This window comes from Danio rerio, chromosome 9, assembly GCF_052040795.2.
Source record: "Danio rerio strain M-AB ecotype USA chromosome 9, GRCz13ab, whole genome shotgun sequence".
NCBI lineage: Eukaryota > Metazoa > Chordata > Actinopteri > Cypriniformes > Danionidae > Danio > Danio rerio.
In genome coordinates, this window is record NC_141029.1 from 8421842 (window position 1) to 8434877 (window position 13036).

The window sequence follows — 13036 nt, forward strand, 5'->3', positions numbered from 1 at the left end:
GTACCAGTTTGCAACAGAAAGCTAAAAAATAAATGCAAGTTAATGAGACTGAAAGTCTCAAGCCAAAAAGGTTCTAACAGGAGTCAATTTCGGGATTCCCAATGTGCAGTGCTACAGTACATGTTGACCACAAGATTATTTGTGATGACTGAAGAGCTGCTTTTCTACTAGAAAGTAAAGTAATTCTTATTGAAAGCAGCACTGGCATTTTTTACATTTAACACTGTCAAGCTGTTTAGAATTGGCTCAAGTTGCCAACTTCTGAACTCCAAATTCATAACTATTAGCGAGTCATTAAGACAGTGTTGTGTAGTCTTTGGGAAACGATTGTCTTTTAGTCATAGAAGCCCAAGAATAGCTTCAACCTGCTCTGGAAGTCTCCAAGCTCTTAATCTATCTTGTTTTGTCATGTGTGCTGGAATCATGTCAGCATTTGGACAGTCTTTTCTATGACATCCCGTAGAGTTGTAAAACCTCATGATGAGGAGTTGATGAGGTGCACACAGCTTTTTTTATTTTTGAAACGCTTGTTTTCTTTCCTCTTCTTTGCTTCTACTGTTGCTGTTTGTTCTTCATCCAGAGTGTGTTGCCACATTAAACTTGGAAGACGACTTTGTTGATACAAACATTCTATACGCTTCCTTCCAATGGACTGCTTTTGATCGAAACCGCTCCATCATATATGACATAAGCTATTTTGAGAGCGCTGCAAAAATCATAAATCAACAGGTTTGAAATTGAAATATGACTATAGACGTCTTTTGTTTGGAAAAAAGCCACCATCTGATATTTTTCAATCAAAAACTGTCACTTTTGTCCACACGGAAAAAGCCTCTGGTCTTCTGTGTTGTGTTAAGCACTTGGAGTATGCCTTATATGGTTTCTGCTTTCGCTTTTTAGACTCCCTCCATTAGGGTTCCTTGTTTTTTTTTTTCACTTTCATCTCAGCAGGATTATGGTGATAAATGATTTAAATGAGTCCAGTAACTGGGTTGTCGAGATGAATTCCTGGAATAAACCCGCTCACTGAAGCGTGCGGTACTGTGAGTGAACGAGACAGGTTAACAGGAACGCACTTATTACAGTCATGTTCATTAAGAGCTCAGATGAAGAGCTAATTAATGCAAATGACAGTTATTTTTGTGGTGATAAAGCCACCTGTCTTACTGCTATTGTTTGGGTAAAACAATTTTAAACTCAATACTGTTTTCTCACTTTTAATTGCCATGTTTTGCACTTAAAACTGTATATAATACATTGTATATAATGCTATTTTGGTCAACATTTATTTCCATTCATTCAGTCATTTATTCATTTTTCTTTGGCTTATTCTCTATTTCAGAAGTCACCACAGCTGAATAAACCGCCAGCTCATACATTCATTCATTTTCAGCTTAGTCCCTTTATTAGTCTATCGTCGCCAAAGCATAATGAACCGCCAACTTATCCAGCACATGTTTTACACAGCAGATGCTCTTCCAGCTGCAACCCAGTACTGGGAAACATTATTATTTTTGAGACTGATCTGGCTCCATAATTTAAAGGAACACACCACCATTTTTCGAAAAAGGCTCATAAGAGTTGCCATCTGGCAGGGTCACTTTTAGCTTAGCTTAGTATAATGAATTGTATCGGGTTTGACCATTAGCATTCTGTTCAGTTTCTTTTTTTAGGTAAAGTAAGATGAGCCATTTTCCAAAAAAAAAAAAAAAAAGTGTTAAAGTGTTCCGTTATTAGTGGGAATGAGTCTTTAAAGTCTGTGTGAAATCAAACTTGACTGTTTATTTAGTCAGCACACATTGTCATTAAAGAATTATAATGTGCATGTTAATCCACTGTAAATAAATGTTTACTGTGGTAATTTTCAATCAAATCTGTCCATTCTGAACTTCTGCAATGTGCAAAAAGAAACACCTCTCCCTGCTCAGTATTCTCAGCAGCTTCCCTTAAACTAGTCATAAATATTGTGATTAAAATTTTCATTATAAAACAGGATTAATAATTGTTTGTAAATATTTTATCTGTAAATGCCAATGTAAGTCTTTAGGCAAGGCTCTTTGTTGGCTTTAAACTCCTGTAGTGTTTTCACTTTTCACACTTGTTATTCACATATAAACTAGTGTAAACTACACTTTCAGTATTAAGAGTGGCCGTCTGTAGTGAGAGCGTACTGTAGTTTTAATGATGGCTGTGGTGTTGTTCTGTCCTCAGCTGTGTATCAACATGGTGAATGAGCGGATCCATCAGTTCACAGCAGAGGTGCTCTTCCAGCAGGAGCAGCATGAATGTCTGCAGGAGGGGGTCGCCATGGAAACGCTCCGCTCCCTCGGCAGCCAGACGGCAGTGCTGGACTTCTTTTTCCAGGTACATATTAGGAGCAGGCTTTCTCAGACCTGGAGAGAGTCAGGGATTTGGTCTTAGTCTTACAAAATAAAAATAAAAAACAAGTGCTCCAGCAGCTTATAGATTTTTCGTGTTTGTTTTATTGATTTTGTAGTCCTTTATCACTATTTCAAACAGAATTGACAGCACTACAATAACAAATGCAAATAAAATCATGATTTAAATTTTTCAAGATTCTCTTAATGTAACAGGGACATATATATATATATATATATATATATATATATATATATATATATATATATATATATATATATATATATACATGGTTGAAGTCATAATAGTTTAATAACTCATCTCTAATAACTGATTTATTTTATCTTTGCCATGATGACAGTATATACAGTATATGCTATATATTAGGTTAATTAGGTGAACTAGGAAGGTTAGGGGAATCAGGCAACTTATTGTATAACGCTGTTTTTTTTTTCTGTAGACTATTGAAAAAATAAATAGCTTAAAGGGGCTGATAACTTTGACTTTAAAATGTTTTTTTTTTTTTTTAAACTCATTAAGTCATTTCAGTTCAACCATAAAAACTTGAAAGTTTATTAGTTTAAAAAAAAAAAAAAGCATATATAAAATAGCATAGGCCATTTAGTGATTTATAGACCGTCTCTGCAAATCAACGTTACCTCCCGATCAGGACTCAAATATATATATATATATGAATGGACAGAGGAAAGTTCTCCAAAAACCTATAGCATCTTTCTCATCCAGAGGAAACTCTGTTGCTTTTTCTCTTTCAATTCTGCTACTACCGTCTCCGCTTTTACTGACTCCATAATGGATATGACTCGCCTATAAAGACTAACATACATCCAGGAGTGTTGAATTCCCCTTAGGTGTCACAAATTTGTGATGAAGCCAGTCTATTAGACCACGACTCTGTTGTTTGTCATGCAGTATGTGCCTGTTTTATGAGTCATGAGATGACTTCTAATTTTTGTCCAGAGCAATTGACACAGCATTTTTCATCACATACAGACAAATGTGTGCTTTCCTTAATCATAAACAGTATCAAGTCCTCTAAAGTTGTATATTTTTGTATATTATCCCTTATACAAATAGATACATCTTGCTTAGTTGTAGTCAGTATAGTGAATTACATCCTTCAAGGGTGTTATTTGTATTGAACCAAACTGATTATTCATTGAAAGTACCAGCATTCTGTAGATCTGAATGTACAGACCTTGATTCACAATGATAATGTGTTTTTTTGTAAAGCTGCTGAGACACGATTAGCATTGTATTAACCTTTTCTCCTATGCATTATGATTAGAGAACAGAATGTGAGCAAAATGGAGCAGCAAGACTTTCTGCTTTGCTATCAAAGCATTTTCTAACCTCTGATTTTCAAATGTAAAGAAATAGTTCAGCTAAAAATCTACATTTTCTCACCAAGTGGCGTAGTGTAGATTGGACGTACTTTTATGCATTTCTTTATCAATGTTATTATTGAACACAAAACAAGATGTTCTGAGAAATGTTGGAAAAAAGCAACCATTGTCATTCATAGTAAAAACAACAACTTGTTTTCTACATACTTCAATGTATTTCCTTTTTGTTCAAAAGAAAAAGAGAAACAGGGTTGGAATAAGTGGAGGATGAGTAAATGATAATGACAGATTTTTTTGTGTGAACAACCCCTTAAATACAGTGCATCATTTTAAAGAACAGTAAATAGTGATGAGTTTTTTATCCATCTCACACAAGGTGAGTTCAGCACAATGAGGGAGTGTTTTAAATTAAAATAAATGGCAAACGTTTAGTGTAGCCCCACATCAAACTGGTAAAAAAATAAGGTACTATAATAGTGTGAATGTTTATAGTAATTCAAAAGAGATTAACACCATTAATAACAATATGCAGCCTAGTGTGTACTTGACAACAAGAGATCCTATCAATGTCGTAACAAACTAAATTCCCATTATTATTTTTAGTTGAGAGTAAGCATATATGTGTAATAATTGTAAATTAAAGAATATGTCTTTTGTATATATTTATATACTTAAATTATTGCCACTTGATTTTAATAAACGTGTCTACTAGCCAACATAAAATTATTATTTACATTAACTCTCCATGTGGAAACAAGGTTGGTAGAGTACACATAATCCTCAAAACTATATCTGTTGTGTGAATTTAAAAATCTGCTCTTAAAAAAATCTAAATCATACCACTCAGTTCACATATTCTGCTCTTGATGCTTTGTGAGAGTTATTGGAGTAAATGCGGTAAGTGAAAGTGTTTAAATGCAATAAAGTGACTATTCTCCCCACAGTTCATCCATTGACTATTAACAAACTATTAAAAAGTATCTTACTTGAATTTAAATTTTTCAAATGACTTTCAGTATATAGGAAATAACCCCCCCCCCCCCCCCACACACCCCTTTAAAAATTATTAAATACAGTTTTTACTTTGTATATAGATTATTTATTGCACATTATTGTTTGAGATTGTTTGATTTAAGCGTGTCTATATGGACAAAAAAAAAAAAGAAAAATCAAAACTTAGTGACATTCGTTGTGCTCATGTGACTTGATTGTAAACAAGCATACACATTCTTATGGAAATTGCACAATAGGTTGTGCAATTCAAAAACAGTTGTTTCCAACACAGACTCATTGTGAAAACCTATACCTGTATGCAGGGGCGGACTGGGACTAAAAATCAGCCCTGGCACTGTAGCCACACCAGCCCACATTACCACACCGACACAGTCCCATCCAAGGACATGCACATTCACTACTTATATTTGTGTACAGATGGTAAAATGTACAAGCGGTACCTATTTAAGAGATATTTAAACATTTAATGTAACGTTATGTGACTGAAACAAAAACAACCCATTTATATATGCAATCATGTCATACATTTTCTTTTCGGCTTAGTCCCTTTATTAATCTGGGAATCGCTAACTTATCCTGCATATGTTTTATACAGTGGATGCCCTCAAAGCTGCAACCCATTACTGGGTTACCCAATTCCCAATTAGCCTACCCAATTCACCTATAGCATGGGTTTGGACTTGTGAAGGAAACCAGAAGGTAACCCATGCGAACATGCAAACTCCACACTGAAACACCAATTGACCAAGATGAGGCTCAAACCAGCGACTTTCTTGCAGTAAGGTGACAGCACTACCTACTGCGCCACTGCACTGCCCCCTTTCGAGACTAGTTCAGTTAATTTTATGTAATTGGCAATGTCTGACTTGACTGCCTTTCCCTTTTTATGGTCCATCTCTGACAATTAGCTTGTGTTGCACTTACTGTTTGTTTGACATTCTTGCCAAATTTTAATTATGTCTGCGTAACCTCAGATTGGGTCGGCCCATCTCGAAACCAGCTGGTTGTTTCGGCTAAAATAACATTTACTATTATTCTTACTATTATCACCATCATCATCATAATATTCACATCTCGCACAAGATAAAAGCTGCCTACATTTGATAAACAATACATATGAAAAAATAAATAAAATAAAAAAATAGCTGACCGGCCCACATTTAAAAAATGGTCCGGCCCTTCTGGCATTTGCCAGAACTGCCAGATGGCCAGTCCGCCCCTGCCTGTATGCATAGTTGGAAAGTGCGAATTATATAGCCAGAGCTTAGTATGGCCGCATTCCGTATTAGAAACAAATGATACGGGGTGTTATAACACCACCAAAGGCTGTTTTTTTCATGCTACCAGCTAACTGCCTACCTCCATGTGGATGGCTTTTCCACTGTTACCAGTTTGCCCAATGGCTCACCTCATACGTTGGCAGATTTAAGACACAGAGAGGAGATGACCACAATGACAAGATTTGAGTACGGTGAAGAATGATTCCAGAAAGCAATTAAAACAAAAACAAAAGGCAAAAAATAAATGAAGCAAGTAAATAACAGGGTGACAATGTGGTAAGAGCTGAAAATGTGGTAAACAATCAGGTGTCCACAAAGGCTTTGCTTTTTCTGGATTGCTTTTTAAAACACTGTCGGTCAAACTGAGCAGGTCAATCTGTGCTTTTGAAAACATAATCGGTTGGGTTTAGGGAAGGGGGTGTGTGGGGGTTTTAGTCAGTCAGACGACAGCAGCCTCTAGTGAATTTTTGCGAGAAGAACAGGTGCGAATGGCACTCGCAAGAGAAATTTGAAATCGGAAAAAGTGTACACAGCAGCCACTGGCAAAAACGTACCTCCTGAGATGTATTTCACACTGTCTATAGATGTATGCAGGGGTACGTATCAATAATGAGTCTGCGTTGATTGTTTCAGTGTGTGCTGATGCTTAATTTAGTGTTCCAATTACCATCTTAGCTACTAGATGGCAGCAAAACTATTTATTTTGAGCACAACATTTGTTTGGGTGGAAGTTCCCCAAATTCAAAAAGTGCAACAGGCAAATTAAAACTCAATCGTGACATATTATAAAGAGCCATAGAAATATTGACTTATATTACTTATATTCCTATGTTACTTTGTCCGCAAAAGACTTCATTGTGTGTGTTGTATGAGTTTCAGAAGCCTCAGGGAGTGCTGTGTATCATTGATGAGGAGAGTCAGTCCCTCAGGCCATGTGAAGTCAACCTTTACAAGCGCCTCCAGATCCAGCTGGATTCCTCCGCTACAGACGCCGTCTCCCTCACAACCAAGGATGGCAATGGGAACCCCCCGCCCAAAGACCAGGGGCCATCGTTTACCGTCACACACTTTGCCGGCAAGGTGAGTTACTGGAAACCACGAGTTCACATGTGTACATGCTGAGGTCATGCTCATGTGCCTCACACACAAACACAAAGCCTCAGTCACACACTTCTGAGAAGCCCATTGGAGAGTCAACAGCCTGTCATCCTGAGACCAATAGCTATTATTAGCACTGAACTTGTGTTTGTGTCTTGTATTGCAGATGACCTATGACCTCACCGGATCACTGGACAGGAACAAGGATGTTCTTCCTCAAAACATCTTGTTTGTTATGAAAAGTAAGGAACAACAGCTACTGATACAATTATTTTGTTATAATTATAGTTACTACAACTAAATAAATTGTCATCACAACCAAAACTATAGTTTTTGAAGCAAGTCTCTTAAGTTTACCAAGGCTGCATTAACTACCAAGGCAGTTTTGAATTTAATATTTTAAAGGGTTAGTTCACCCAAAAATCAACATTATTACCATTTACTATTATTACATGCCAGTATGTTTGTTTGTTTGTTTATTTGTTTGTTTGTTTTTTTGTAACCATTGGCTTCCATAGTCAATTGTTAAAGGTTTACAACATTGTTTGATATATATAATGGATGCATGGAAAATGCCAGCTTGTTTATCTTTAAAACAATTATAAAATGTTCAGCATGTCAGAAGGTTTTGAATGGGCCGCTGTTGTGCTTTGAGGGGGGTAGTGTAAATGAGGGGAACAATTAGCTCTGGCGCCTGCTGTAATTAAGCTTTAAACACATGTAGCTTTGTGTTTATTTCCTCTCATGGTTTCTCTCTTCCCCCTCATCTGAACAGCGAGTGAGAACGTGCTCATCCATCAAATGTTCCAGTGTAAACTGACTCAGACCGGCTCACTGGTTCCTCAACACCAGCGCATGAAGCTCCGTGGACCCAAAGGCACACTGATAAACAAAAGCACCACGCTAAATCCTGCCAGAGACGCCAAGAAATATGTGGAACTGAACAAGGTACAATAATACACCAGTAAAACTTTGTAGACTATTTTATTTTATTTTATTTTATTTTATTTTATTTTATTTTATTTTATTTTATTTTATTTTATTTTATTTTTATTTTTATACATGCAAACACAAACCTAAACAAATACATACTTACAAACGTTGATTTTTTTTCTTCTTGCTGGCTTAAAATTTTATACACAATTTAATTTATGTATATTAATTATAAAAAAAAATATATATATATATAAATATATATATATATATATATATATATATATATATATATATATATATATATATATATATATATAAATATATATAAATATATATATATATATATATATATATATATATATATATATATATATATATATAAATTTAGTAATAGAATACAAAATTTAATTAATAATATAGTTTTGTCATATTTTGCATACATTTTCATTATTAATCACATATTTTTGTGTATATTTTGTATTGTGTAATTTTACGTTATGAAGATTTTTTAAATACATTTTTTTATGTTTTGTTAAAAAGAATATTATACACACAGACAAACACATATACATGTAGCTTATTAATTCATATATCTGGAAAATATTTTATTTATATAATTCATTATAATAAATAAATGTAATTAAATAATAAAAGCTTATTTCTATAAATATTTAATTAATATTAATTATTTACAATAATATCTTGATAAATGCATATATAATTAATTTTGAGATTTTAGTTTAGAAATGTGTAATACTTATTTTATATATATCAATTTATATTTTCAAATAAATATTTTATATAGTAGAATTTATAAACAATAATTGTATAATATTATAAAAAATTTTATTTTCATTTTCATTCATTAATAAACACACATACAGCGCTCAACATATATGAGTGCACCCCTCAAAAATCTCTTATTTAAATTAATATTTTCTAACGGAAGCTTTACAATATTATATGTGTGCACATACATTAGATTAGCCAGTAGTACTGAAGCCAAGTCTGGAGCTTATGTTAACGGTCGTAATAACTTATGATAGCAGTCCAAAATTTATATACCCTAATATCCATTCAATACATTTGTTTTGTTTAAATGCACAAAAAATAATACCTATATTCACTGAGAAATGGAATAAAATATTCATTTTGAAAATGAGGTGTATTCATTTATGCAGAGCACAGTACTTATTTTTTTTATGTAAAGTATTTAGTTATCTGATCCTTTACTTTTTATTGTGCCCTTTTTATTGATCAAAAATAATGATTCATTGAGAGAATGGGGGTGAAAATGCTCTGTATTTGATGAAATATTCCTAACAGGCCTTTGTTTGCTTTTGAGCTTGTGTAAATGTGGGCTTCCCTCAGTCTATGACGTACAGTATATGCTTCAGGACTCGTGTTGTTTAGTCAGCGTGACTTCTGAATCCTCCACAAACACGCACGCTGACGATCATAAGCCACAAAAGTGACGATCATTCCCCACGTGACGCTGCCAGGCCCATGACCAGACCTTGTCAGAACAAACCGTGCCTTTTCCCAAGCCAAGCTATTTTTAGCTTATCGAGCCTGTGTTGCGGAAGTGACCTAAATTAGACAGCGTTACCCCAAATACATGCAGTCCATTGATCAGCTTTCAGAAATCTCATTCAGAGAAAACACGAGCGTCACAGCAGGCACAAAACACAGAGATGCGTCACGCGGCCTGTTTGCTGGCTTTCTCAATCACCTATTTCAGTCTAGTGCTTTCTTTTATTATCACTAGCCACGTTTACATGCACACCCTTTAATGTTCTGATTAAAATAGTTCCTATTGAAAGATTTGGTTGTGTGTTTACATGAAACTCTATCAATTCTTGTGGTGTTTATATTCGCCATTTTATTCCATATGTACACACTAGCCGTTCCTGTTTCCTTTTGTCAAAATTAATTCAGATCCATTATTTCTTAAGCACACTGTTTTTGTTGTAAAGTGTTTTTATCAATCAACCAACAGCATGAATTTGTTGCCATTTGACTGCTGGAAGATGATGTGTGCTATAAGGAAAAGACAGGCGCAGGATGGTGTGTTTTGGTACTGCATGAGCATCGACAGTGCATCCAGAAAGTCTTCATAGCGCTTCACTTTTCCATATTTTTATGTTACAGCCTTATTCCAAAATGGACTAAAATAATTTATTTCCTCAAAATTCTACACACAATACCCCATAATGACAATGTGAAAAAAATAAAAAAATAATTGTTGCAAATTTATGCAAAATAAAAAAAACTGAAAATCACATGTACATGCGTATTCACAGCCTTTGTTGTAAAGCTCTAAATTGAGCTCAGGTACATTCTGTTTCCAACGATCATTCTTCAGATGTTTCAGCATTTTACCTGGAGTTCACCTGTGTTAAATTCAGTTAATTGACCATGATTTGAAAAGGCATACACCTGTCTATAAAAGGTCCCAGGGTTGACAGTGCATGTCAAAGCACAAACCGAGCATAAAGACAAAGAAATTGTCTGTAGACCTCGGAGACAGGATTGTCTCAAGGCACAAGGCTGGGGAAGGTTACAGAAAAATTTCTGCTGCTCTGAAAGTTCCAATGAGCACAGTGGCCTCCATCATACGTAAGTGGACAGACATCCCAAGTCTCCCGAAGGTTGCGGGACTATCCTGCAAATGCATAGAGCCTCCTGGATGCCTGCAAATGAATGATAATCGATCCGGAAATTGCGCGTCTCCCGCCCGGTCCTTGCAATATGTTGCACACCCCTCTCTCCACCGCATCCCTCGTCACACGCAACTCACCCCCACTGCTCTTCAGGTATGTCGCATCCTGCGCAACTCACCTCCACTGCTCTTCAGGTACGTCCCACGTACTCAGGTACCCCCCTACTCAGATACCCAATCTCCCGCTACCTCCCGCAAATCAACTCTGTATTCCCCGGAAATGACTTTTCCCAACTTGGGATGTCTAAGTGGAAGATGTTTGGAACCACCAGGACTCTTCCTAGAGCTGGCCAACCATCTAAGCTGAGTGATTGGGGAGAAGGGCCTCAGGGAAGTGATCAATAACTCTTTCTGAGCTCCAGCATTCTTCTGTGGAGAGAGGAGAAACTTACAGAAGGAAAACCATCTGTGCAGCAATCCACCAATCAGGCCTGTATGGAAGAGTTGCCAGACGGAAGCCACTCCCGGCCTGGAGTTTGCCAAAAGGCATCTGGACTTAGGACATTGGAGTAAATGCCAGGTGTTACGTTTGGAGAAAACCAGGCACCGCTCATCACCAGGCTACTACCATCTCTACAGTGAAGCATGGTGGTGGCAGCATCAGGCTGTGGGGATGTACTTCAGCAGCAGGAACTGGAAGACTAGTCAGGATAGAGGGGAAGATGAATGCAGCAAATGTACGGAGACATCCTGAATGAAAACTTGCTTCAGAGTGCTCTTGACCTCAGTTGGCCAAATTGGCTGTACACCATTGCTTCCCATCCAACCTGATAGAGTTTGAGAGATACTGCAAAGAGGAATGGACAAAAAATCCCTAAGTCAGGTGTGCCAAACTTGTGGCATCATATTCAAACAGACCTGAGGCTTTACTTGCTGCCAAAGGTGCATAACCAAAATATTGAGCAATATTTTTGTACATCTGATTTTTCAGGTTTTTTTTATTTTTAATAAATTTGCAACAATTTCAAAAAATCTTTTTTACATTTTCATTATGGGGTATTGTGTGAAGAATTTTGTGGTAATAAATGAATTTAGTCCATTTTGGAATGAGGCTGTGAAATAAAAAAAATAAAAAAAATGCTGAAAAAGTGAAGTGCTGTGAATACTTTCCGGATTCACTGTATGTAGCTATACTCATAAAAAGATTTTTGCTGCTTGTTCAAACTGCTTATTTAAAATAAGTTGAATCAACACCATTCTTGAGTTTTTTTTTTTTTTTTTTTACAACTTCATTGTTTTATGTTCAATCCACTTAAAATTTGTAAAAACAATTAAGTTTAAATTGATTTGTGTGAACTTGAAGGAATTGTGTATACTTTTTTTTATACAGTATAGGTATATTAGATAGAAAAAAAAAAAAAAAGGGCAATTGGTCAAAATATGAATTACCCATCATTTAATTCATTCTCTTGTTTTGTTTCCCTTTTAATTTGTGTCCAGGTTTATTAATTCATCCGCATGCTTTAGGTCAATCATGTGATTTGTTCATTTGCCTTAGTTAAATTTACCTCGGTACGGGAGCGAATTGGTACAGCACAGCCATGATTGACCTCAAATGAGAGATTGAATTAATAAACCTGGTCACAAATTAATAAGTTGTGGGAACAAATTATGAATTAATTGGTGCTTTGCCTAACCCAACCCACCACACAAACACCCACTGCATGTGCAGAGCATTTTAATAATCATCCTATTTTCAAGTCATTTAAAAATAGTCTGTTGAAAATTCACTGGGTTATTGAAAAAAAAATTATGTGACGTTTGATTTTATTATCCACATCTAATTAAACCAGCATAAAGGTTTTATATACATAAAAACAATACTTAATTATCTTTTGTGCATGTGAATATAGGGGTGAAATACTACTCTTAACGTCATTCAGTGTGAAAGATGTATTATTATAAAATGGTACACATCATATTTATTCTGACTTGTTGTTATACTATATAATGAACTAATGACATTTAATTCAGCCTATTGTGATTTTCCTTCCTTTGAGTGATAGAAATATACAAATTAACATGCAAAATTATGTAAAGAGAGAATAAACATGACACTTGTATTGTTCTGATAGGAAATCTTTATTTTTCCATCTTGCACTTTATAGGTTGAATTTTGTTCTGTTTTGATCAATGCGAACAGACTTAATGATCCAAAAATATCCTTCATCCTTTTGTAAAATATAACTAATTGTTTCTTTTTTGTTGTTGTTTGTGACACATTTTCTGAGATTCACCCTCCT

At 35.3% G+C, this 13036-nt stretch overlaps 1 protein-coding gene and 1 long non-coding RNA gene across 17 annotated transcripts in view; one reads left to right on the forward strand and one right to left on the reverse strand.

Annotated features, from left to right (window-relative positions):
* myo16 (myosin XVI) overlaps window positions 1-13036 on the forward strand; it is a 360917-nt gene that overhangs the window by 258725 nt on the left and 89156 nt on the right. For all 16 annotated transcript variants that reach the window (XR_015499043.1, XR_015499042.1, XM_087267331.1 and 13 more), the window contains 4 exons: window positions 2212-2364; window positions 6917-7117; window positions 7302-7377; window positions 7911-8083. Coding sequence is in view for 14 of the 16 variants with exons in the window: in XM_087267331.1 (XP_087123457.1) it covers window positions 2212-2364; window positions 6917-7117; window positions 7302-7377; window positions 7911-8083 (603 nt within the window). In the remaining 2 variants the exon portion in view is untranslated. The remainder of the gene's footprint in view (window positions 1-2211; window positions 2365-6916; window positions 7118-7301; window positions 7378-7910; window positions 8084-13036) is intronic.
* The window catches only part of LOC147835238 (uncharacterized), a 228888-nt gene that overhangs the window by 41871 nt on the left and 173981 nt on the right, over window positions 1-13036 (reverse strand). The window lies entirely within an intron of this gene.